This window comes from Chaetodon auriga, chromosome 15 (assembly GCF_051107435.1).
Source record: "Chaetodon auriga isolate fChaAug3 chromosome 15, fChaAug3.hap1, whole genome shotgun sequence".
Lineage (NCBI taxonomy): Eukaryota > Metazoa > Chordata > Actinopteri > Chaetodontiformes > Chaetodontidae > Chaetodon > Chaetodon auriga.
In genome coordinates, this window is record NC_135088.1 from 14,544,872 (window position 1) to 14,571,748 (window position 26,877).

The window sequence follows — 26,877 nt, forward strand, 5'->3', positions numbered from 1 at the left end:
ACTGGTTTAGCTTCATAACTTTAGGAGTTCCATCAGTGTTAAGGTTGATACAGACAGAGTAAGGGCTGTCGCAGAAGCCAACTCGGTGCGGAAACGGAAGTTCATTAAATGTATTTGGACTAAAGCTGGTTTCTTACAGGAAGTGTTTCGTTGAAATGGCTTTGTTTCATAATTGGATTATTTAACGCAGGAAAGGAGGTGATCTATAATCTCACCAAGCGTTCTCCCCAGTTGATCGTTGGAATGAAAAACGTAGTGTCGGTGGCATGTACACTACGTCGTGCTAACAGTCACACAATGCGTTGTGTTGACTTTAATAGACGTGAAGATTACCGCTGTGACTCAGCATTTGTCAGCGGTGACCCAGAATGACGATGATTCATAAGGGTCTGAAATTTCAATTTGACGCTCACTATAGAGAGCAAATGACTGGCTATTATTGTTTGATGTTCCCTGCAGGAACATCAAACCACAGGGTGGATGTAGTCGGTGGAGAAGCGCGGGTTACTGAATGTATCGTACCTGAATGGAGACAATAAATGAAAAGCACTGACGTATTTAACTTCATCTGAAAAAGAAGAGAGGATAGTTGCATTCATAACCAGTATAGAGCTGGCTGTTTGTTAATACATTACTCCTTCAGAATAATGCATCAGCTCACGCTGTAGCTTGGTGGTGTGTCAGTGTGCATCCTTGAGGGATTTGTCTGAGCAGGCATAGGTCGTTAGTAGTTGATGTTTCTACTGGGGCTCAAGTCTGGACGCTCTTTATCATGACCGGGTATTTTTGGAATATGCTGAGCCCCGTTTTTCCCACCTCACCTCTGTGTCTACTTTCCGTCGTCTCTTTGGGTCCCACTTGTGCCGGCCCTGACTCAACCAACCAAGCAGGTCACTGGTTTTACAAGGGGGCTCTGTTTTGTGTCTACATGGCTGAACAGGGAAATGTTTTTATGTGGCATATGTAGCAGACAATACCCCAGTCTAGCCTGTGCCGTCTATGGAAGGGCAAAAACCTGCCTCTCTGAGACTGGCTCAATTTGGCAAAACCTTGTCCACTCTTAGTGTCTCACTAATAGCACTGATTAGACATTAGGATACTGGGATGCTGATCAGACATCATTGTATCAGGGAAAGGCCAAAGCCGTTGAACTGAATCACAATAGCAGCAGGTCCTCTAGAGAGGCAAAGTAAGGACCTTACGTTGACTCCACCACTGTTCTCTTGTCAGGATTTTAATAACAGACTTGCCCCGTGGACGACTTGGATAAAGAAAATGGGTAGTGAGGCTATCTTTGGATTTGATCAGTTAAGGAGGTGCAGCATCACAGATCTGAGTCATGGCAGCTGAATAGACAGCTTAGACCTCAACAATAAAGCAAGCACACGATCACTGGGCAGCAGCAAAAGAGGGATTCTGCCTCTATTCGGCATGCTCTGCAAATCTTCACTGCATTTGCTCCTAGTCACTGTGCCGGGGGGGGCTGGGCTGGCTTCCACCCAAATGCATGCTGGGATTGTGTTCCTCTTTATTTTAAGCCTTCCCTGTAGACATGTCCTGTTTTTTTTTGTTTTTTTTTCCCCTCCCCACTTTCCCTCAGCTTTTTTGTGTCCCGGCGTCTACAGTCTGTTTGTGCATATCTGCATGAACGTTTTGTAATGCTGTTCCTCTTTGTATGGCTGCTCATCATCAGCATTATGTAGGAAAGAGGCAGAACAATGTCACTGTGGTTTGTAGAATTACGGTTTCCCCTGTGTACTGGTTGTTGAGTTTGAGTCGAGGCTGGAGAAATGGGGATTGAGGAAAGGTGAGATTTGAAACATACGTTCCTGATTCCTGTTTTTTTTAGAATACTGTTGAAGCATATGTGACCATTCCCAGTGTTGTGGCTGGTCATGGCCTAGATAAATGTAGGTTGACATGGGGGAATGAGTCACAGATCGGTCTGATTGACAAGCCCACAAAGCTGTTTTCCTCCCCCAAATGATCAGTGACAAGACTAATTTGTGCTCTCTTTTGCTTCCTGCTGCAGGGGGAATCACTCACGACACTTTTCAGAAGGAACTGATGTGCTTTGACCCAGATGCAGATAAGTGGACTCAGAAAGCACCTATGACGACAGTGCGCGGCCTCCACTGCATGTGCACAGTGGGCGACCGTCTCTACGTGATCGGGGGCAATCACTTCCGGGGCACCAGCGACTACGACGACGTGCTGAGCTGCGAATACTACTCCCCCGCCCTCGACTTGTGGACACCTATCGCTGCCATGTTGCGAGGCCAGAGCGACGTTGGCGTGGCCGTGTTTGAGAATAAGATTTACGTGGTGGGCGGCTACTCGTGGAACAATCGCTGCATGGTGGAAATAGTACAGAAGTACGACCCCGAGAAGGACGAATGGCACAAAGTGTTTGACTTACCCGAGTCGCTGGGCGGGATCCGAGCCTGCACACTCACAGTTTTTCCCCCTGAGGATATCTCGGGCTCGCCCTCCAGAGAGTCGCCCCTCTCAGCACCTTGATGAGTAAAGGGGGGGAGCCCCTTTTTGCTCATACCCCCGTAACCCCTTGTCCACCTAAACCCCCCTTCCACCTCAACAAACACACCTTATAGACATTGTTTGCACTTCCTCTTTGGACAACATCTGTACTGCATCCCTGAGTACCCCCAAGTCCACCTCCCCTAAAGCTGTGCAGAAACTCCTCCCTTATCGATTAAACCTACATACCGATACGGTTTGGCAACCTAATTACATGTTAATGTTGCATACTCGGTATATTTTGGCAGGAAATACCTTGACTTGAAAAGTGACTTTGCAAATCAACTTTTCTACCTGATGTCGACAAAGTTTTCTTATGTCTCGTTTCTTTAGGCGTTCTACCTTGAGATGTTGACTACCACACTGACTCTCTCTTCTAGTCTATGCCAGGTTAGATGCAGGTGACCCCAGAGAGCAGACACGTAGGGACGGTTGAGCTCCGAAACACAGCTGGTTTTTAACTCAGGGGTTGGCCCAGGCCCCATCTACGTCTCTCTTACAGTTTCAGTTCTTTCCTGCTATTGCTATGAAACTGTTAACAAAATGGTGTTTTCTAAATTTAATAAACATGATTTTGAAAGTAATTGAAATGTTGTCGTCATTACGGACTACAGCAGACTCAGGCCAATCCTCAAGACCCTTATAAGTAGAAGTTTGATTGTAGTGACGGGACAGAACATCTTCAACACGCACATGCACTCATGCTTGAGCGTGATAACTCTTTCCAAAGAATGCAGTGTGTTTTTGTTGTGACTGGTTGGTTTCGATTTACGGTACAGAACATACTCACACTGTGGGCGGTCATTATTGATGATTTGAGTGAAGCCCTCTGGCTAACTTTCAGTGCATTTCAGTTCATTGTGTGGTTGAATATTTGCCTCCTCAGTGGGCAGAAGCTTAGTTCGTGTGCTCATGTCAGCTACTAAAACCTGTTGGAGGGTAAGTTGGGATCTTTTGAAGTATGGTTGCATGAGGTATTTATTCATTGTCTGAGTATAACCTACAGCAGACGTCTGTCGACAGGCCACCAGTTCAGAGAAGGCGACGGCGCAATATCGCTTTCTTCAAAGCCACCAGACTCCTTAAACAGAAGCTGTCATTTTACCTCGCAGAACACTGGTTGCTGATCTGCCACTGGCTCGAAAGTTTAGTTTGGGTTATTGTGTGACTTTGGTCTTTTAACACTTCAGTTCGTAACCCTTAAAAACACCAGTACCACGATAACACAAGCAGCCTAACCGACCGAGACAGCTGCAGGGCACCGACTGCCATGTTCTGCGAGGTAAAATGAATGTTTTTATCAAAGGAATCTGGTGGCTGTGAAGAGGGCATAGATGTATATAACAAATTCAGTTTCCCATCGGAGAGAGCTGTCTGACAGCAAGGTACAGTGGTGAAAATATTCTTGACATAGCATATGCTTAAACTGATATTGATTTTTTTTTTTTTTTTTTTTAAGGTGGCTAAAATCCGTTTTGATTCTGACCCTTTGCACAGCAGAACACTGCATACCTCCTGTGCCGGTACTCCTGTCTGTTTCTCCAATCTGGCAGCCTGCCGACAATCTACTGTAGGTAATACACTGACTATAGGAGTCCCTCATACAACCCCACTCTGAAAATCCCAATTGACCCTTTAAAGCATTAAACTTCCTGCCAGTGACAAACATTATGCTGCTGACCAGTGTCAACTGGAAATGGGCCCCTCCACCACTCTCGCCTCTCCTCCTGGCTTCAAGACAGACGGTAATGTCGCCCACAATCTGCCCACCTGCTCCTGGGCGATTAAAACCTTAATGGCAGCATATGGTGTCCGAGACGTCTGCTTCGAGCTGTTACCAGGAACAAAAGGTTTGTGTAACCATCAGGTGAGTTTGGTCTGGAGCTTTAAATCCTCATTATATTCTCATTATATCCCACTAATGAGACACTGCGGCAGTGCCTCTGATTTCAGATTTCAGTGCCTGTTCCTGTGTTGTTCGTAGCAACAACACTTGCTGTTCCATCTCAGCTATTGGACTGCCATTGTAACGGCTTATTTTTAATTTAAGACCTGGACATTTTCTTTTGGTGCCTTTCAGAGCTTGACTTTTAGCTTTTGAAACTCGTTTGTGTTGCATTTCCTTTATCCTTGGCCAAATTTAACTGCAGCATTTTATCTGTCAAGGCGAGTCCAGATGCCTTTTTGTTTTTTTGTACTTATTTGTGATGCTTTGTCAAGTTTTCTTTTTTGAGAAGTGCTATGTTAATACCATTTTTGTGAGATTTCAAAAGCTTTATTTTCTGCAGCAGCTTATTGTTAAGTCCTTTTGATGGAACTGTTTGCATCATTCTTACGAATTTAAAAATAGGCTGTTTGTAATCCTTTAGTGGAAAGTCACTGAATAAAGAGAAGAGGGAGAAATGTAACAGGCTCTGCTGCTGGCAAAGACACACATGACAGAAGATGGTGAAAGGGTAGGAAAAATAAATCACACATTGTTATCTCTCTACCCTCTGTATCTGGGTCTGAAGGTACGAGTAAGAGTCAAAGGAGAAGATTGTGATGCTGTAGATAAATCACCTCTCAAACACATAACCACAACAGTGACCTTACCTGGAAAAACAGGGTGAGAGGGCGTATCGCCCTGAACAGCTCCAGCAGATTTCATGTTACAATACATGTACTGTGAGATCATGTCAATTCACCAGCCATCAGAGATTTTGCCATACTGTTCATCTAGTTGCATTCATCTCTTTGGCCAGTGGACGTAGATTTACACTAACATAGGACTGCTTTGTGGGAATGCTGGATTTTTAGCCATGAAAGCGGTATGACTCCAGGAATGTCACTTGCAGTCTGTTGGTTGGAGAGTCAGTCCACCACCTCAGTCCAGACTGAAATTTCCTGGCAACTCCGAGACAGTTTGTAGTGAATTTTGGGAGAGACAGTCATTGTCCTCAGAGGATGAATTGTGAATACTTTGATGACCTTTATTCTTGCGCCAGTACCTGCAATAAATAACATTCACATCGGCCTCATCTGGACTTTGTGTTTGGTGCTAATGTCAGTATGCTAGCATATTAAACTAAGATAGTGAATTTGGATGATATGCTAGCATTATCATTGTGAGTATGTTGGCCTGCTGCTGTTAGCATTAGCTCACAGTACTTCTGTGATGACAGCAGACTCTTGGCAGTATGAGTGATGAAGTACCTCCAATTGTCAGGTTTTTATTCAGTTTCTCAACTGATATTAAAAAAAAAAAAAAGACCATATCTTCTCATATATCCTTATTGCACCGTAAAAATTACTTCAACCATGACGGAGGATTGTGTCCATACTGCCTCTGCCTCAGAGTGAGCATTCCTCCAGCAGTCAAACCAGACTGAGAGCAGTCTGACTTTAACAAAAGCTTTTCACACATATGTTGAAGCGTTAATTGATTTTTGAATTGATTTGAGAGAAGACATTCAGTTACATGCACTGACACCTTCAAATGAAACCCTTTTTTTTTTTTTTTTTCCCACTGCGCAGAGCACTTTAAGGACAGATCTGAAATGACTCAAAGAAAAAAAAAAAAAAATCAACCTCAGCACATTCGCGATCTCTGTAGTAATGCAGCGCATGATGCTCCAGATCCTGTGTGTAATTCCTGCCACATGGTTGCATTGTTTCCTGGTGCGTGTGCGAGCCAATGTCAATATTACATGACGCAGAGCTTTGTGTATCCTGAAGACTGAAGGCTTGGATTTTTAATGAACAATGTGTCCTCACTGCTAAAGTGCCAAAGAGAACTGGAGCAAGAGATTACATGTGTTCACCGCTCCTCCCCCCTCTGCTTCACTATACCTATGTTTCTCAGTGGATTTCATCACCACTGGAGGCACGTTCGCTTGATTCATGAAGCAGATAAAAGAGGTGCGTCTGGATTACGGCCTGATTCTTGACACACGAGTGCAGCTCACATTTGTGGCTCGGTGTGCCTCCACAGACGGCTCCTCCTCTCATCTCATCCCAGCCAGAAAATGACCTAGATTCTCCAGGCTGCTGGATGTGTTTACATACACAGCACACTGATGACATTGTCAGTCAGAAAGCATCACTCTTAGCAGCGAGCAGAGGGATGCTCTAACTGTAACTAAAGCTCCAATCCACCTCCTATCATGATGAAATACTCTGCAGAGCCACAGATCCCTCAGAGTGCATGCATGATGGTGTTAATGGCTATTGATCCCTCTGCCTGGCAGACGGCCAAGATATCCTCGTGTTACTCCCGCTAGATGTATTTATTTTTTGCGCTGAATCTAAGCTGCCTTCGGTTATTAGGCTCCACAAAGGTTTTCGCTCTCAGAGAGGGTTTACATCTCTCTCATCTCTCTCTTCATGAATATGCAGAAAAGGTCAAGTCCTTGCTCTCCTCTGGAGCTCTCTATCCCCCGTGACTGTGTCCTGAATAATCTGTCCCTGATTCATCTCTTGTTCCGGTGCTTGTTCCTGCCCCGGCTGCAGTGTTTGTTGTTGTTGTTGATGGTGGGTTTTTTTTAATTATAGCAGAGGTGGGAGGGGTAATTGGGATTTGTTTTGCTTAACATCTGGCCATGCATCAGTCCTAGACTTTAGTTTATGCATCAGTTGTATCTCATATCTAAAGGTACTCTGTGTCCAAATGACATCTGTGTGTCCTGGATTAAAGCTTCCGAAACTTTATTGGATGGAAAACTCGCCAGCTGATTTTGTTATCCTCCACCTGGCCTACCTACATCTCTGCATCTTGCTTTTTCGAATTCCCTCAAAGTTTTGTGCAGTTTTTGGACTTTTCTGTCTTCACTTTGCATGTTCTCCCACTTTTTCCATGCAAGTTTTCTCCCATAGTTCAAAGCAGATTGGAGACTTTGTGATAGACTGGCAGCCTGTCCAAGTTGTCTCCCTACCTTCAATCCAAAGCATGCTGGGATATGCTCCAGTGCCCCCTTGACAATGAACAGGAAAAAACAGGCAAAGAATATAAATGGGGAGCAGGGTGTATGGACAGAACAATGCACTTTGCACAGAGAGCAACAAAGAATTCGCTATAAAGTGCATTAAGAGCTTCTTCCTCCGGCTGAGAAGAGCCGAGATCTGGAGGAGTGCAGCGAATCTGGGAGAACTATTTAACTTCACAGGGTTAAATACAGCTCCGGCTCCATGTCCCTCAAGGTTTCCTGCACTCTTAAAGATTCAGCTGACAGCACCTGAGGTCTTTCATAAACTCAATCAAAACAAATCAACAGTCGCATACAAAGCATGAATGCTGATTTGAAAAATGCATGAATGTTTTCTTTCATATGCGTCCAGCCAGTTCGCTGAGATCCGGTTATGCATGACAATAAGCCGAAAGATGAGGGAAAATGCATCAGGAAAATTAGCTTGGATTGAAATTTGTCTGGTAAAGATAAAAAGTTGGTGATAAATCAAACATTTCAGGTTTGAACGACCTTCTCTAACATATAGACGGGTTATTCTCATTAAATTATGGGAAACATTTCTGAATCAAATCATTACAAATCACATCAAATAAGAAAAATAATATATTTTCTTTCAGCATGAACTACATCTACTGTTATAACGTCCTGCGTCTTAATGCTGAAATGTTCTCCTCCGGTAGTGACTTGCAGGTTTTTGGTTTGTTTTTGCTTTTAATTCAGAGTTCTTCATTATCTTACTAATTTACTGTAAGCCTGTAGATCTCCACAGAGATCTTCAGCAAGTTTTTCAATTATTGCACAAAGAATAAAGAGCATGTCTTTCTACCGCGCACCAAAACATAAAAAGATTAGAATAAAAGACCAGAAACTGAAAAATCATATCCTCCTATAATTTCAAGGCTGTTTTAAAGGAACGAATTGAAATTCTGAATTTTAAATGAATCCATTTTATGACTGGAGTGAAGATGACAAATGAGGAAAATCTGGAATTTCCTCATTGGTTCGAAAGCTTTTTATGCACTCAGATCTGTCCACTGGACACTGAAGTGGATTTCTTTTGTTCTCTGATGAAAAGGAAAATGTCATGATTCCTGGCCTGTGAAGTCATGTGAAGGATGAAAGAGCAGGCGACCGTGTGTGCGTGTGTATTTGTTTGTGTGTGTGTGTGTGTGTGTGTGTGTGACAGTGCTGATGCCAAAGTGATTGATAACTCTCCCCTCCAACCTGAGCTCAGTTTCAACCTCCTCAGCTCTGTCCTGTGTAATGCCAGGTTGCCATGGTTACCATTGCTCTTCATACAAGGAAATGGAGAAAAAAAAAAAAAAAAAAAAGGGAAAGATTTTCTCCTCCTCTCCTTTATGAAATGCTCTCGCTGCGCTATCCTGGGGAGTTGAGAGGAGAGCGGTGACCTGCCTGCCGAGCAGCGACTGAAAATTTGGGGAAAAAGAGGCGAGTGACGGAAAGCAAACATTTAGCTGCTTCTTCAAACACAGACCCTGACTCTCCCCTGCGATGGAGAAATGTGGCTGGGCTGATTACTACCGCAAACTCATTTTCATCCCTATTAGAGCAGCTAATTTCCATTTCCACTACATTATCACTGAGTGCATGCCAGAGGTGGCTTTGATTTCTGCAGTGCTCTTTGCAATAATGACCTCTAGTGGTTCCTCTGACAACAAAGAAAAGTAGCTGTGATTCACGCCGAACCTGTCCTGAAAGATGTCTGGATGATGAAAGATGTCGCACTCTTGTTTTTTCATCGGCGATGATGCCAAAAGAAGAAACGCAATCTAACATCCGCCTTGCTGCATTTACATAAACCCCCGTCATCCTTCCAGTGACACCAGAGTTTCACTTTGAGACACAAGTTAATCTTTTTATTTACAGAGTTGTGGTTTGAGCCAAGACAGACAGACAGACAAGACATAACAGGAGTAAACAGGATGAGACGCCCGCGGGTGGGGGGATCAGTTTCTACAACCGCCCACTTAGGCCCAGAGCTTCCTCTGATGAAGGCCACAGCATGGCCCAGATTCCCCTTGTAAAAATCTGTTCTCAACGCTGAACGACACCTCGCTCCTTTACCAAGGAGTTCTTTGATTGACAGTCTTTCATTTGCCTTCTTTTTATTCATTGTGCTGTCTCCAAAATGCTTAGAGAAGAGGAAACCTTTCTACATTTGAATAAATCCAGTGTGGGTTCAGCACTGTCTACATCCAATAATGGGCACTGATGGATGCCTGACCCACTTTGAACATTTTACGTCCTGTAAAAGCTGACCCCAGCGGGCAGACCAAGCAGCCATTAGTGCCTCTGCTGCTAGATTACTAATGATAAAAAAAAATAACATTAATTTTCCCCGCACCAAATGCAAATTAATTTTTGAGGAATAATTAATTACATGAAAATGAATGACGGTTTTGAATAGGTACCAGCATAATGATATGAGAGGAACATAATATTACAAGCTGCAATTACTTTCACTGCAGTAAAGTCTCTTAGAGCCTCAGCTACAAGCTGCTGCCATGAAAATGCACTCAGTGAAAGGAGGGGTGGACAAAATAATGTAAACTCTTTATAAAGCAGGAGTCAGCAGATAATCCTCTGTGGGTTTACTAGTATGTGCCACACCTTTCTTCATACATAGCCCACTGAAGCGTCATTGATATAAAAACATTGATTAGAGCAGCTTTAAAGGATCCAAACACTTCTCGCACCTCTGATTTTGCAGTGATTTTGAGTGGGGCACCTGCAGTGTTTGAGTGCAGGTGACCCCGCCCCTTTGAAGGTGTTTTGTCTCGTGTTGCTTTGAAACCTCACATTTCAAGGTGCTGTTTTTTTTTTCTTTTTTACCAGCCAACAAAGGCCTTCGATTGGCACTGAGCCTAAAATGATTCAGCTTTGTAGACATAATTATTATTCTGATTAATATTGTCTTTTGTACTTTGTCCTTTTCTGCCCTTTAGTGCTGCCAGGCCTCTTCTCCAACACTGAATGTGCCCAGCAGAGGGCAATAAGGTGACTTTTCATCTCCAAGCCTGAGGGCAGTCACTAGAGGCCTGTGAAAGCTGCTTTTCATGCACTATGCAGTAAGCCTACATTACCTCTTCACTTCATGGATATCTGCTGTGCTAAAATACCTTTGTTGCTATGGTAAACATTGTCTTGGATGATGAAAAACACTAATAAAAATCTTGGATTGCTTAATAGTCCTTTAAGAAGTCTCATCTGCGTCATGGCTTACGTGACATTTTCATGTTTTGTAAAGCTAAATAAGTGAGTCATGTTTCAACTCCGTCTTTTTACACCATCCGTAGCCTTGTAATGCAACACCTGCGGGTAGAATCCAAAACTTCACAAAGAGAAATAAAAAGCATGTCAAGCAGCACTTCATAGTCTACACAAATACTCCTCCTTACACAAACCAGCACCATAGTCATAATCAGTCACTGTAACAGAAGGAGCAGGTAGAGACTGACACAAAGTATTTTCTTGTGCAATCCTTCAGCCTGAATTCCGCTGATTCACTGTTTTATATTTGACCTCTTCACCACACAAGCAACGTGTGTCACCGGCTTACTGAATGAGATAGCAGTGATTCAACGTGACTCGTCCTGAGTGAGACCTGTCCGGGACATAACGCGCATCCTTGCTGCTGACCTTGTTGCAAAATGTTGCCCGCAGTTACAAAAAAACAGCCCCTAATAATTGCATCACATCTGATACTCATCAGGACTGTCATCTGCTCTGTCTTTCACTTAAGATGTTGGAAATGAAAAATGTTCTCAAGAGCAGAAAAATGACTGAGAAATTTCTCCTACGCACTGTCTGCACCTCACATCTGTGCTTCTTCCAGATGATCTTCCTACTAACATCAAAAGCTGTTTGCAGAGGCACCCTGTCTGCCTGGGAGGTGCTGCAAATCATTGGAAAAACTCCACATTTTTGCAGCGAAAACCTCAGGAGAATCGTTTATCAGAAGCACAAAGTATGCCGACGAACATCAGCATCAGCAAATGATTAGCAGGTCATGTAATGGTTGGTGTCTCTTATGTGCCATATGCCCATTAAATCTGTTATTTTTCTTTCTATTTGCGATTGAAGTCATTAGCTGACTAGTTCAGATTAGAAAATGCAATTAATAAATCAGTCTTTAAAAAAGTTCCTATGCAGAACAGCTTTGACTTACAATCAAGGAATATTTTAATGAAGAACAGCACCGGCGCAGAAAGGAAGGCTGTGTCATTACATAACTACTGAACATGTAATGTAAAAAAATCACTGAATTTGTAGCATTATTTTATCTTGAAAAGTGAAGATTTCGACTTGTAGGGTTCACAAATTTTAAGAGAAAATTTAAAGATCCAGCGTGTAGCGTCTGGGGGGGATCTATTGGCAGATACGGAATATAATATTCATGTTTTCATTTGTGTATAATCACATGATAATCTTCATGTCTGCAGAGGTAGCGGGTCGTCTTCCACGGAGTCCACCATGTTGCGCTGCCATGTTTCTACAGTAGCCCAGAAGGGACAATCAACCACTGACTCCAGTGAGTGCCTTTTGTGTTATTTCATGTTATGAGCAGCACTGACGGGGAGAGAATCCTACACACAGGCCCTTTAAGTGACCAAAATACTAAAAAACAAAACAAAACATCACAAAAACTACACTCAAGTTCAACTTCAATTCGTCATTTTCAGATCTAAATGAATCTGCTCAAATGTGATTGGGTGAAATTTGGAAGCTAAGATTCCAGATGAAAAATTTAAACTTGAAAATTCAAGGCCCAATAGAGAGACGTTCAGATGAGAGAAACCCTGCACACGTGAACTTCCCCTCTGAACTGATGAGCCCAACAAATAAAATCCCCCCCAAAAAGCCTTTGAAACTTGAAATCACCTTCAAATAACAGAAACTGTTTGATGGTTTTCAAATTACCATACCTATTTAGTGGGATTGAAATGTAATTGTTCAGTAGTTGATAAATTTTACAATTAAGTTTTCAGCTGCTTTTAAAATCCCAATGATTATGGCTGTTTTTTGCTTCCATACCAGCAGATTATGAGGCTGTAAAGAGAAAATGGTGGGGTTCACTAAATCTCCTTGACATGTTCTTTAGAATCATGTCCCATTTATATCTTCTATTGAATTTACAGATTTCTGGCCTCTGCATTCTTCATCAAAGAGCTCAGAGGCGTTTAAACGCCAAGGGCAGCTTCCTCATTTTCCTCACAGTTCTATGACTCCACACCAATTTGGTCATTGAGAACTTTTTCTCTTTGCGTAACAGGTACATTATATTTCTTTACTGACATTCGAAAACATCCAAAATTTCAAAAAGAAGTTTATTTTAAAAAGGCAAACCGCGTCATTTTTCAAATAAGACGCATATCCGTCTGTAAGTACGTGCTGTGCTGTTCTGGCACCGTCACCACAACAGCACAGCTCTGGTTGAACCTCCTGATAAACCTATTCTTCATGGTGTTTAGGCACATTGCATCTTGGTCTGTTTAAAACAGGCTGCTACCATGTGATATTGTACGTCTGCGTTGTTCACATTTCGTTGTATTTGTCTCATTCGTGTCAAGATTTCCCTCCCAGTTTGAGAGCGACTGCGCCCTCTGATTGTGTGTCAGATCTTGAGGCCATTTCAACGACAGAAATGAACAATCTGTTGTGCCTCCAAATTACAGATGTTAGATGACTTCTATACAGCTCTGCGTGGTGTAAGTTGTGCAGAGCAGTTGGAATGAGAAAGACGCCAGGAGCGGTGGAACAACTCCGTGGCAGCAGCCAGTGCAAAAAAAGGAATTATAACATGGCTGCGAGACATGCAGATGGAGGCTTGAACATGAGATAAACTGGGAGGATTTAAATATTGGACTTTCTTCTCTATTTCATCAAGGCAAGAAAAGAAAGAAAGAAAAAAAGCCTGAAGCTCCTCACCAGCCCAGTGCTGGATGACTGGAAGTCTCAGCTGGAATGAGACAAGCCTCACAGAATCCATATCCGCTGGAAAGGCTATTGTATGACAGCTGGAAAAACAGCACTGAACACTTGTGCTCATCCAGCACGCTGACACAACTTCCGACAATAAGACAGACAGAAGCACACACCCATCCATGAGCTGTTGAATAACTACGCATTTTGACACAAGGGCGCAATAAAAAAAAGCTTTTACTTGAGTTAAATAGTCAGACCTTTTAACATTCAGATACAGTAGTGTGTTTTAGACTTCAGCCTGTCAAATCAAACTCTGAACATGTACAAGGTCTAAGACAACAAACTCACAAATACAGCACATAATACAGCACATTACTCACTTTTAGTCCCTCGAACCATAATCAGTCCATTCACTCTTTGATTAAATGCATATAATGAGGAACTCTCATGGAGAGCTTCAAACGTCACCATACACTTGTTTCTATACTGTACGCAGCATTTTTTCACCTGTCAACAACTGCGAAGAACTCGGACATGCCCACAGATAACACCATGCCATTTGAACCCATGCACCCATCAGCTATCAGTTATCTCTGGTATAAATCTATTGATATTTACATTGTGCCTTAAAGTATTGAAACTTTTAAACATTTCATTGCTTTCTAAGTTGGATTAGAAAAAAGCAGTTCCTGATTTGTGCACGTCTGATTTTGACTGATATGTCCTCAGGATTAAGTGTTCCCTCATAGCTAAATATATCATGTAAAAACTCATTGGATTACAGGCGAAATGCACTGATACAAAGCTACATATGACATATCAAGAAATAAATACTTAAATACTTAAATTACTCTATTGGTGGTTTTGCGTGTTTTATCCCATTAGCTATTGATCTACACTACAGTGAAAAGTCGTTCAGTGTAGCAGGGATGATATATTGGGATGTTCTTAAAGTCCTGACACCTGATATTTCAGAGCTGTCCACCGAACAGCTCGTATTTGAAATGCAAAAAATGACCAAATTCACATTCTTGTTTGCTTGTTGTTAGTCTTCCAGCTTTCATTCTCAGAGAGCATCGCTAATAAGTGTAATATTTTCCTGCAGCTGGTTTTCGAATCATGGAGGTGTGAACTTGCTGTAACACGCCACCACAGGGTTTTCAAAATGAAACGAGAATGAGGCAATGAGCCTTACAAGTCAGACATATTCATGTGAGATGAACCCTGCTGCCTCCTGCATTTTCTCAAAACCTCCTTGTGCAGAAAAACCTCAGACGTTATAATGTAGTCACAGTTAATTAACTGCATTGAGGCTGAAGACTCTCATGGGACACAGTCTTATCTCGCTGAGCGTCCAGTCTCTCTCTGTTTTCCGTTCACTGTGTCCCTGCTGTGTCATGCATAGAGATGCTGGCCTGCTGTTTTCTTTGCCTCTTGTGCCTCCAGAGTAGGACGGCCAGCAAGAGGAGCAGCAGGAAGCCCAGAGCTCCCCCGATGAGCCCTGCTTTCAAAGGCAGACTGTTGTCCTTGGGCTGGTACATCATACAGGACCCACCACTCTCTCCAGCATCATTCACTGCCACCACACAGACCTCTGAGATGTGGTCTATGTCACCCAATCCGCCACTCCTTTGGTTCTTCCCAAACTTCTGCTTCTCTTGGCCTCCTATTGTCACAATGTAACCTGTGACATATGAATAAGGTGCACACCACCCAATCACAACCTCTGACCCATTCCAGGACACTGATTTCAGGTTGGGAGCTTCTGGAATCACATTATTGGAAGTGAAACCTGGACACAAGCAGCCGGTGAGGGCTGCTAGCTCAGTACAGGAGGTCTGACTCTCAAGACAGGGATTGTAGTCACATCGCTGAGGGTTCCCTCCATGTGGAGGCACTGTATTGGATGAAATAGGATCGTCGTATTGAGAGTAATCCTCTGAGGAAAACACAAGGGCCCCAGTCGAAAACCCACGTGGTCTCAGAGGTCTCGTTGGATTCATCGTAGGCAGGGGAGAGTAACCTCTGATGAGAACCACGCAAATGATCACCAGGGGAAAGAGAAGGTCTCTGCTGGCAGCCATCCTGCTGTCTGGAAATCATAGAAAGAGAAATTCCATCAGTGTGTTGGAAAATCTGTTTTTTGCGTAGGACTGCAAAGTATTAGCCTCTCGGGTTTGCAGGCATGTGTACATTCAGAGAGACTTCTTTGTCTCGCACAAAAAGAGCCCGAATGAGGGCACGCAGTCATTTCCACCCCTATGCTGTGTCTTTTAGAGATGATATGACTGCACAGGGAGGGACTGTGTCAAACGAAATAAATGGCTTAAATGTGGGCCTCGTTTCAGTTCAAATCTCTCTAACGTCAAGGCATTAACTGTTTTCTCTAAACCCCATCACCGTGTTTATACTCTTGAGTAAGCAACGGACAAAAATGTGGACACTTAATTGGTTGAAATTTATTATACTGTGACATGTTTGTCAGTGATTTATCGCCTTGCAAAAAGAGCTGCTTGGAATAATCCTCATTCGTTAATCTTTGGACGTACTTCATACTAATTCAGCATTCCAGGCGGTATTGCACAACAGGTCCAAATGCCTACACACCCAAGATACAGCTCAGGCCTGGTAGCTGGATCCAGTTACAGGAAAGCAGCCTGTGCGATTTCCACAAGAATCCACATAAACATACCTGAAGTGTGCTCAGTGGTGAACATGCACAGAGGGATAACAATGAAGCCCATTCAAAAAATCTCCCAAGATAAGCACAGAAAACAGAGCAGGAGCCCCCATTGAATGCTAAATACTTTGTGCTCTTTGTTTCTGCCACAGCTAAACTCTATTCGCTTGTGCTGAAGAGTAAAAAAGTGTCAGATATTAAAAGATGTGAACTTACCTGCTGCTTGCAAAAGTTTCTAATCTTTATCAAGATGTGAGTGAGCGCGTCTTTCCTCCACTTGCTCCCTCTCTTGCTCTCTCCCCCTTTATATGTTTTCCTGCTCCCCAACAATCACCTCCTTCTTTCTGCCCTCCCACAATCCCCCCTCTCCCTGATTCCCGACTCTTCTGCACCAGCTCCACCTCCCTCCTTGCAAAATACTTTAGCCGTGTTAGTGACTGTGAGAGTGAGTGTGCATGCAGTTAGTGGTATTACTCTAGTCTGCTATTAATTCACATCACTGCTACCTAATTTCTGGCGAAGTGAACCACATGGATTCTTGTTGTATTCCTTCACAGTGGGCAGGTTTTTCAGACCGTGTCTGACTTGTTAATGAGCTCTTGTTTTCCTTTTAGGGTTGAGGGAAATTGCATGAGTTTGAAACTGATCTGTGTCACAGCTTTGATTCATTGGAATTTTGTGATCCCTGACATATGCCAGTGACTCTAGACAGCCTATCCTACCGTCTTAGTCAACATAACCTCTCACCTAAATAAAATGTGTGACTTAACTCCAAATGCTGCAGTGAAACTCTAAGGGCTGAGGCTGTCAAGCAGCTGTTCACCAAAAGGCCGGAAATGATTCTGACCGGACTTCTTCTGGGAATGATTTGTGTTGGAATAAATTGCCAAGCTGGTACTTTAAAAAAAATGAATAGAGTCAAAATAAGGTGTAAAATAACAAGTGCTGGTAATTAATACCACCAGTATCACAACAACAGAGCTCCACTCAGCGCCTCTCAAATCCAAGGACAAGAAGAACTGAACAAGAAGTCTTGTTGATGTGACATGTGGGAGAGCAATCTTATGTGACAGCTGTGGCTTTAAATCCAGCTTCACATGCGCATCTCTGCTATGACTTTAAGTTCAGTCTGCTGAAAAGTGACCACAGTTAGCTCGCATTGTCCTGTACCAGCGACATTCGCAGAGCTGATGAAATGAACTCAGCCAGCTCTGAGAAACAGCACCTCAACCAAAGTTTTCTTAACTGATGAAAATTTTACTCACTGCACCCTGCCTCAGATCCCAAATACACTGTTTCAGTCCTAATGGAATTCTCATGTGTTGACAGAATTAATTTCTCCCCAAGATTAATCATTTATTCCTATTATTTCTCACATTATTGAATATTTCCCATTTGTTTCTTTTTGTCTTTCTTTCCTTCTTGAAAGAGTATTTGTCTGTGGATGAGTGAATGTGGGGGCGTACATACAATAAAAAAAGCACGAGTCTATAAGTGTGTGATACAGGATGTGTTCAGATATTATACCCAAATCTACTGAGAGACATGAAACTATTTTTATTCCCTATTTCGTAATAATTCATGTTTATGGTAAAGCACCTCAGTTCTGTTGTAATGAATCAGTCGTGAGTCTGTAATCCACAGCAAGCCCATAAAAGGAAACTGAGACATAAACTTTACAATAAGGCAAGGGGAACAAACAAAAAATGGTGTAACAGGCAATAAGAGCTACTTGAAAACAGAGGTGAAGTCACTGAATACGAAATGCTTCTGCTGTGACTCTGGAAGTGACACAGCTTCATGCAGATGGTAACTGTTAAACGGTTTCTTACATAATCCCAAAATACATTGGCCCTCTTTGCCATGCACTACATCACTTTTTCCCCCAGCCACTGTTGTTTAGTTGGGATGGGCCTGCTTTCCTCATCAGAAACAAGTCCATAAGGAATAAATTATTTTTTTTATATTAAATAGAAGCAGCCCAGATGAATACTACAAGGCCATTTTATAGCAGGACCAGAGGATCAGAATAAATGAGTATTTGATTTACAGTTAACATGCACAGTAAGCTGTGATCATGGCAACTTATTGGCCACTGGCCAAGTAATGCTTTTTCCACAAGTCAAGGAAATCATTAGTTGTGGTTTTTCAGGGGAAAACAACAATATCTTGAGGTGCCAGTGACTCCGTGAGTGAGGCAAAAGTGGTATATAAAACTAAAATTAACAAGCCAAGATTCTTCTTTGCTTTGTTCATTTGTCAAACTTCCTTTCATCTTTATAACAGCCAGCCTGCGCACTGTTCAACATGCAGGAATGAGACACTGCATCACACATTTTCAAAAACACTGTAATTAATTCTGCAGGCAGTGTTCAGCGGACAGCATCATCCTGTGATTCATCTTTCTGCGCAAACAATAATAAAGTGATAAAGAAAACCGTTCATTTGAATTAAAGATGTTAAAGTGTTCAGTGTTTTCATGGTTGTGAGGAGCCATTCCACCGGGCAAATGATTCATGTAAGGCTCATCAGTTGACCTCACTATCATTCATTATTAAAGCAGTCTACAGTGCCTCCTAGAGCCTAAAATAACTCCAAGCAACACCAGACAATATGGGTGAATTAAGGAAAGAGCCAGGCGGTGTCTGCGTCTTGTCAGTTACACAACTGGGTGTGGGTGACATTAATTAGTTTTCATGATGGATTTACAATGAATAGTTCATCTGTGTCGCATCAAAAAGTTCATGATACTTGGACAGTTTCCATAATTAAAATAATCGGGCCACAGCATCCTGTTCTAAGAGCGCAGCCTGCAGCAGACTGGGCGGAGGGACAAACTGCTCTTCTCCGCCAGTTTCAGATGTTGTGTAACCCGCGGAGAGGTCGATGACCTGCGGGTACTTAAGGTTTTGAACCCTGGAAGTTTATTTTTTGATTAAAAAGGCCAAACTTCAGCGTATCTCCGCAAATGGCTGCTGTACTACCAATATCTAGGTGTATTTTTCACCCCGAATTTCGACTTGCAGGCTAACAAACAGGGCGCACGCATGCGCTTAACACCTGGCTCATAAATTTGTCAGACTCAGAGCCAGGCTTGAATAAAAATCACTACTAGGACTGCTCAAAAGGTCCATTTGAGGTCCATAACCACATGCTATTTAATTGTGTATATGAAGCCAATATGGTACAAAATAGGCATTAAAGAGAAATGATGAATAATTATGTATATAAATCATTACAGGATGCAAGGCAAGACAAGGCTTGCCCATAGAGGACCACAGCGTCATTAATCTGATCTATTCATTTTATATATATGTACATTATTTTATTCATCTGATTTAAGGGATTTTGTTTTTTCTTCCCCACATAGTTTTGTTCATTCCTGTTTTTCTTACTGCTGGCTTAACAGTGATTTAAAAAGAAATAACTAGGGGAAACTGTTTGGACCGAATTTCATAAGAATAGATTAAACTGATGAAAATTTATTTGTCCATTTTACCAAAGTGAAATGTGTTGTGAGTTTGACTTTCGTATACACAATGAAAGATCAGAATCGGTCATTTTAGATGAAAAGCTGAAAAACATCTGTGAATAAGTGGTTTACAAAGTAAATGTTAATATATATTAGACGTTTCCTATACAAAAAACATTTTCAATCTGCAAAATATAATTTAAAATAAAAGTGCGTGGTATGCTGAAAGTAATCCAATTCAAGAAAAATGAAAGCCACTACTGTGCTAATAGCGTAAACTGCCTTCAAGTCCTATTGAAGGGCAAAGCGGCACCCCACACCAGAGCGCCTTTGTTGACGTCATTTCTGTGCGACAGGCCTCAGTGTACAGTACAGTTCAGTTCTGCAGACAGAAGCTGGGAATGGGTGAGTCGCAGCAGAGGGCCATGGTATCAAAGTATTTGAACGTTAATTTACGGACTTGAATAACGCAGTTAAAGACCGTCAGCACACTTGTCCTGCAGAGTCGCACTGCTTGCAAGAGTACGTCTTTGACCGACTGGCAGTGTTAGCTTTGAAGCTAGCAGGCTAATGTTAGCGAGCGGAGCTAGGCCCTGCGAAGAGTCGCGTCTCAGAGTTGACTACATTGTTTTTGTCAGCGACGCCAGTTAAAGAGCTAATGAGACAAATGTAACTGGTGACACAGACTAATTGCTCTTACATACTCCAGCAACAAAACTCGCATATTTAATCCAGTTCGTTTGAATTTTGGGCAGTTTTTTAGTCTCACATTAAACGTTAGCATAGCCTGTAAACGTTAGCTAACTGATTTAAAGCTAGCTAACTACATTAAAATAATGACTTCCAGGAGGACAGGCTATGCAGGTAGCATGGATTCCTCGCCATCAAATAGCGGCAGCAGCTCAGTCCACAGTGGAAACCGTAAACAAAGTATCATCAACATCCCCGACAGGAGCGGGGTCGAGTCTTGCTACGATCGGAAAGGAGACAAGGCTGGATACGGAGCTTCGCAGGGCAACATGACTGTAACGTCGCTGAAATCGCGTCTCGCCCCGACCATTCAAACTGCCATGTCCGCCGCAGTTGATACTCTTTTGGGAGAAGTGGTGCTTGTGCTTAATGAGACTCAGCAAGAGCTGCTACACAAGGAACAGGAGAATGAAAGACTCAAAGTGCGCCTCGAAGTGTCAGAGAGGGAGTTGAAGACTTTACAGGAGTGTCTGTGTAGTGCTCAGAAGCTCATAGATCAGCTTCAGATCTCATACACAGGCCCGCAGTCAATTAGTCAGTCAGTTTTCGCCCCATCGCTGTCTTCCATGGCTTCGATGACTTCAGGCTTGGACCGGGATCACCAGAATTCCCGTAATGTGAATGGAGCAGGTGTTGACTTGGGTCTCGGTGGCTCTGTGGATGATTCACTTCATGGGTTTGAGCCAAGAGATGACTATAAAATGTGCCAGCTTTCAATCCAACCAGATGGCTCTGTGACTAACCACGCTCTGGACTTCGCATCCAACACATCTCATATGTGCTCTGATTCCAGCAGACCAGGTAAATATAATGTTTGTGTGAGCTGGACTGTATATTCTGGCTGACTGTGCTGAGTGTGAGTTGTATCAAATGAATCCATAACCAGTATAGTAAAGGTCCTGCTTTAACCATCTCTGCATGGTTTGATTTCTCTTTAGATGAGAGGCAGTCTCAGGCACCGGGTGGAACATCCAGGTTTGAGATTAAAGAGGAGCAGGGACCAGCGTCAGGCTCTGGTCAGCCCAGCAGGAAGGAGCCTGGGTTGCGTAATGACAACAGAGTCGGGGATGGAGAGCGATCATCCCACAACGTGGGTGACCTTGGCTACGTTCAAGTCGGAGGGGAGGGAGGCTCCCAGCGCTCCTTTACTCACCCTCTGCGTCACCAAAGACCCGTGCGAGACTGCGGCGGTGCCCTGCAGCAGGGTGGCCTTGATGGACAGAAACAGTTGGCTAGGACTTCTGGAGCTGGGAGAGGAGACAGTGTTTCACCAGGCAGAGCAGAGGACTCGGCAGGACCTTCGGCCCCTGACACAGCAGGAGAACCCTCTGGAGATCGGCCTCACCACTGCCTGGAATGTGGAAAGACCTTCCGTCTTATCTCCAGCCTGAAGAAGCACATCCGCATCCACACTGGAGAGAAGCCCTACCCGTGTGGAGTCTGTGGCCGCCGCTTCCGCGAGTCCGGGGCGCTTAAAACCCACCTGCGCATACACACGGGCGAGAAGCCGTACTCTTGCTCTGAGTGTGGAAATTGCTTCCGCCACTTGGACGGTTTGCGTAAACACAGGCGCACGCACACTGGAGAGAAACCCTACGTGTGTGCCATCTGCGGAAAGCGCCTGAGCCGCCTGCAGCACCTCAAACACCATCAGCTCATCCACACCGGAGAGAGACCGTGCTGCTGCCCCTTCTGCAACCGCAGCTTCAAGGAGCCGGCTGCGCTACGGAAACACATCCGTACGCACCGGGAGGAAGGCGGTCACATGGGGATCGGAGCCAGTGACGACACGGACGCGGACGCCATGGATGATATTAACAATCTCCATCCAGCAGCTCCGTCCCCTCAGATGAGGTTTGGAGAGTGGGGAGCGGAGGAGGACGACAGCTCGGTTGTGGACTGTGTGTAGAGGATGATTAAAGGAGTAACTGTTGAAAAATAGATGCATTGAGGTGCCAGTGTACTCTGTAGACATGATGGATAAAGTCATCATCTCTCCATGCTGTTAAAGAATCAGGCTACCTATAACCCTAGCCTTTGAGATTCCTTTATCTCTGACATTTTCATGTTTCACACTCTTTTATCTGACAAAAACTTTTGAAGTATCCGCTGCATGTATTTAACACAAGGCATTTTTTCCTGGACTTCCTGAAGCAGCAGCAGCAGCGGACAGGTTGTTCTTGCACAGGGAGTTGCTGCTTTGCCAACTGTCCCCCAGTAATTTGGAAAATTGATGGCAGAAGCGGATAAGAGCTGTTTCCCCACTTTAAGAATATTAGTGCCTTGAACACTGACTCAAACATCAACTGAGTCGCTGCTGCTGCTGTTCAAGATAGTCCCCATCAGGATTTTTGTCAGGACAAACTCTCACATGAGTTTTTTTATAGTTTCACTCATTGGTGGAAGATTGAATTTGCTGTTGAATTATTTTTGGCCTTTACCAACACGCTGAGCTGCTCAGATAAAAGGAAACGGATCCGCAGGGCTGGTTCATGCTTCGTGTGCGGACAGATGACGCAGGAGTACGGACCATGTGCATTATGTAGCCGGGCATTATTGACTGATCCAAATTTCACAGTGTTTTTGGTTTGGTAGTTGAGTAGGAGTGTTGATGCTTTTACACAATATGTATGAACCCAAATTAATGTGTCATCATTAATGCAGATATCATGCCAAAGAAATATGGGCACCTTGATTTCTCTCAGCTGGAACAGCCAATTAAACTGTCTGATACTTCATTTTTTCACTTAAATGCATCCTGTAAGAGCAGGAATATAAAACATGTAAGTGATGACGCTATTAACAGAAATACCAGACAGTGTCTTTGTCCTATACAGATACCGCTCTCCCATTTTTACCCTGGTACTCATCCTCGCTGTGCTGCTGCTCTGATTATTTCTGCTAATCCTGTATGGAGGTGTTGCGGTGCTGTCTGGTATGAAACAGGTTTTTCGATGGTGCTTAACAGGAGAGCGACACACTAAAGAATTGAGCTGTTTACTTTGTTAAGTCAAGGTAGTCAGTTCAGCTCAGAAACATTAGTCAAGTCGTTTTTTCCCATAATCATCTTGCTACAAGTGGATGCATCAGTAAATGTGCTGCCTATGAAGGACCGCATTTCTGAATATTATTGCAGTATCTCAGAAGAAGCCATGTTCAAGTAATAATGAAGAAGTAATAGAATAAAATAAGAAGCTCTAATTGACACAAAATCCTCGTGGGCATAACTGGTCAGCTGAGTCATTAAATTTAAGAGGGCAGCGTGGCCTGGCAGTCTACCCTAAAGAGGCCATTTGTTAGCTTATCAGCTAAAATGTCGCGTCTTAATGAAGCATGAACCAGTTCAGTCGGCAGCGTCTCGTTGTGAATCCCCGCTCGCCTCTGTCATATCTCTCTTCGTCTCTCCGCAGAGCCCTCATCAGTTACACAATCGTAACATTTTCAGCCGAGCGGGAGTTATCTGAGGTTGAAGATATCTGTACATATACAAAATACTCTGGGTTGTTTGGATGTGGACACGGTTCGTTGTCATCAGCATGCTCCCAGATAAACCGCTTCCACACTGTTATACTGTTCCACCAGTCTGATTTCCATCTCTTTCTCATGGACCATATAGCATTCCTTTTTTTTTTTTTTTTTTCAAGCTGCTACTGTATGTCTGCAAAGCCTCTCCTTTTCTGGACTTTAACTGGACCATTATTCTTACCGGCCAGTTAATAGCAATTACTAGCGGACAGACTTTGGTGCCTGCATGTGCATATCTGTTCCTCTGCTGGCAGCGATACCCCCCCACCACCACCACCTGTTTATGTAAATAAGAATGTAGTTTTAGCCATCTTATCCGGTTGAGTGAGGGTCAACATTTGTGGAAAAGTTCATGTGTTACAATGACTTTTTAAAAAAACAAACAAAAAAAAAACAACGTACCGTGCTTTTAAAACATCTGTATGCTAACATTCACTGTAAATATACGGAGTCTTATTAAATTTCTTCCTGATGCATCAGGGTTAACAGCAGAGCATTAATCTTCTCAGCCACGCGAGCTGTACTGTAGGTCTCTGGCGTCATTAACCATGTATACTACTATAATGATCTCCATGTAACTATTCTATGTACATTTACAAGTGTAAGTCATTTTCAGAAGCACTCAAAATGTTAAATATCTGTTCCCGTATACTCAGAATACGATTTGCCATGGTAGTCTTCACCCCAGATAATCATATTTATTGTTTTTTGTATTACAGATACAGGGAGGCCTTTGCATGTAGGTTGAAGCTAAAATGGCATTTGTCCTTAAAAAGTCAGTGTTACGTGTGAAATGACTTACTTTTTTATGCTTCTGTGTTCATATATATGCCCCCACATCACCGTCATCCTGTTACTTACTGTAAATGTTACTATATTAAAGGGCCTTGTTTATACTTCTTTGCTTTCTGTGGCTGTTTATTGAAAACGTGACAAAAAAGAAGAGCCGTCTTTGAAGAAATGATCCGTAAAAGCGTTTTTAGACCAGATTTAAATTCTGAGCTCAGTAAAGATGAACTGGATCGACAGTGTGTCGATTCCCTCAGAGCTGAAGCCACGAGTATATACTCTAATTTTAGATCATGCCTTCATCATTGCTTCAGCTTCAGTTCATTTCATTGTATCATGGCAGGAAAACCACATTAACCCCGGAGGCGAGTCTTCACACTGACTGAAACTTTGCCAAACAGATTTCGGACACGCCCAAAGACAGCTCCCAAATAACACCTTCCTCTTCTGCCAGTGCTGAGTAATGACAGCTGTGTTCATACACACAAACTAGCTATTTGAGGTGGCCTTTGGTATGATTACAGAAGCTTAACGGGTTCGATGTAACTGAAAAACACGCGCACGTACAGCGACATTTCATTTCATCCACAACACCGAGCAGTTTGTGTCACGCTCCAGTGTTACTGATAATTCCATGAAGTTCACATATTGCACATGAAACGGTTTTATCTGAACTAATGAGCGCCTCTATAGTGTTGAAGGTTCAAACCGAGGTGTGTTTACAGCTCTGTGTATGTGTTGGTTCATGATCAGACTGTGCAATACTGTCAACTATTTAGGAGTCTAATCCACTCACAGTGAGCTGAGCACCACTTTCACACCCTGAAGATAGTCGTTTTACTGATATATAGTTGAAATAACCATAATTCATATAAGGTAGAATGTACCACAGTTTTGATGTCTGACATGCAATTCATCTCCTCAGTCGTCACGTCACAGATAGTTTCCAAATAAAATATGACTTCAGTCTAACTGAAGAGCAGACTTAACAGAAATGATTCTGGAGTAGGACTGCTGCGTCCTCCACGGTGGGCCAGCTGAGATTTTACACGTGTTAAGTAAGTATGATTCAAGTCAGCTGTTCTTAACCTTTTTTGCTTGTGTCCCTGTAAGATGGTAGGAAGTCGACTCGTGACCTCTTATCAAAGGTAACGTGTTAGTGTGAGCTGTGAGCGCTTCAGGCAAAGGGTGGTTTTTACCCTCTCAGACTGTTCAATTGAAAGATCTCCTAGAATCCCGAAGACGTAAAGCAATCTGGTATTTTACAAGAAAGAAAGCAAAGATGAACATACAGAACCAGACAGAAGCTAAAGGAGCAGAAAAATGTGTTGTGCTGTGACCCTTCAGATTCACCTCATGCTCCCCCTTGAAATGAGTCAGAAGCAGATATTTCAGTGCTTTGGTGGGTTTTTTTTTTTTTTTTTTTGGCCACTAATGCTGTTTCAGTGGAGCAGGAATGACAGCAGAAATATCTGAAGCCACGTAATTACACATTGATAATCTGACTGGAACAAGACGAACTAATGTTTGCTACACGCTTAGAACTCCAGCCAGTGGCTGTCAGATCCTTCTTTGGCTGATGGGAAGATAACAAGCCCACATATGGATTACACTGTGTGCACTGAAACTGAATGACGCTAACCTGAAGACTCACTTGGAGGGATGCAAACTTGTTTCAACAAACCAGACCACAAAGGCGAGTTATGACATCAAGTTGAAGCAAGCGTCGTGGAAGGCACTTAAACATAATGTTTCCCTGAGCGTATCAATGGACTGAGATGTATCTGAACGAGACACTACAGCTACTTTAAAGCCATCACACAGAGAGGGGAAAGGAAATCTTACAGGAAATATGACTGCAGAACGCTGTGAACTGTCCCAGGATAAGACCAAAACACTGTCCATGTTTTGACCTGTAATAGTTTTCTGTCCTGCTCAGCTACATCATTAAAATGCTGCTTACACATTAATGCATCTGTTACAATGAGCCAGTAATACTGTATGTCAGACAGCACTGCCAGGGGCCATTCTGCTGCACAGTGAGTACCTTTAATGTTTACTTTCGACACGTTTGCTGATCATACTTTACTTTTAATCACATAAAACTTTGAATGCAAGAGTTTTATTTTTGCATTGTTGCATACTTACACTTAAATAAAGGATCGAGATACTTCCATTCCCATCCTCAGGCAGACTTCTCTCTGTTAACATCTGGGTTTACCTTTAGGTTA

The 26,877-nt window shown here is 43.0% G+C and overlaps 2 protein-coding genes and 1 long non-coding RNA gene across 5 annotated transcripts in view; 2 read left to right on the forward strand and 1 right to left on the reverse strand.

Moving 5' to 3' along the window:
- The window catches only part of klhl13 (kelch-like family member 13), a 36,378-nt gene extending 33,256 nt beyond the window's left edge, over nucleotides 1–3,122 (forward strand). For all 3 annotated transcript variants that reach the window (XM_076750331.1, XM_076750330.1, XM_076750329.1), the window contains one exon: nucleotides 2,033–3,122. In XM_076750331.1, the coding sequence (XP_076606446.1) occupies nucleotides 2,033–2,520 (488 nt within the window). In that variant the 3' untranslated portion in view covers nucleotides 2,521–3,122. The remainder of the gene's footprint in view (nucleotides 1–2,032) is intronic.
- Nucleotides 3,123–13,646: 10,524 nt separating this feature from the next.
- On the reverse strand, nucleotides 13,647–16,425 carry LOC143332414 (uncharacterized). Its single transcript, XR_013078219.1, has 2 exons — nucleotides 16,327–16,425; nucleotides 13,647–15,522 (listed from the first exon to the last, which is right to left on the reverse strand). It is a non-coding gene; the product is annotated as an uncharacterized LOC143332414 (long non-coding RNA).
- A 3,499-nt stretch (nucleotides 16,426–19,924) lies between these two features.
- LOC143333152 (uncharacterized) lies at nucleotides 19,925–24,757 on the forward strand. The gene is made up of 2 exons (XM_076751107.1): nucleotides 19,925–21,133; nucleotides 21,271–24,757. Exons 1-2 carry the CDS (start codon nucleotides 20,419–20,421, stop codon nucleotides 22,239–22,241), a joined length of 1,686 nt encoding a protein of 561 aa, XP_076607222.1. The 5' UTR covers nucleotides 19,925–20,418; the 3' UTR covers nucleotides 22,242–24,757.
- Nucleotides 24,758–26,877: the final 2,120 nt, after the last annotated feature.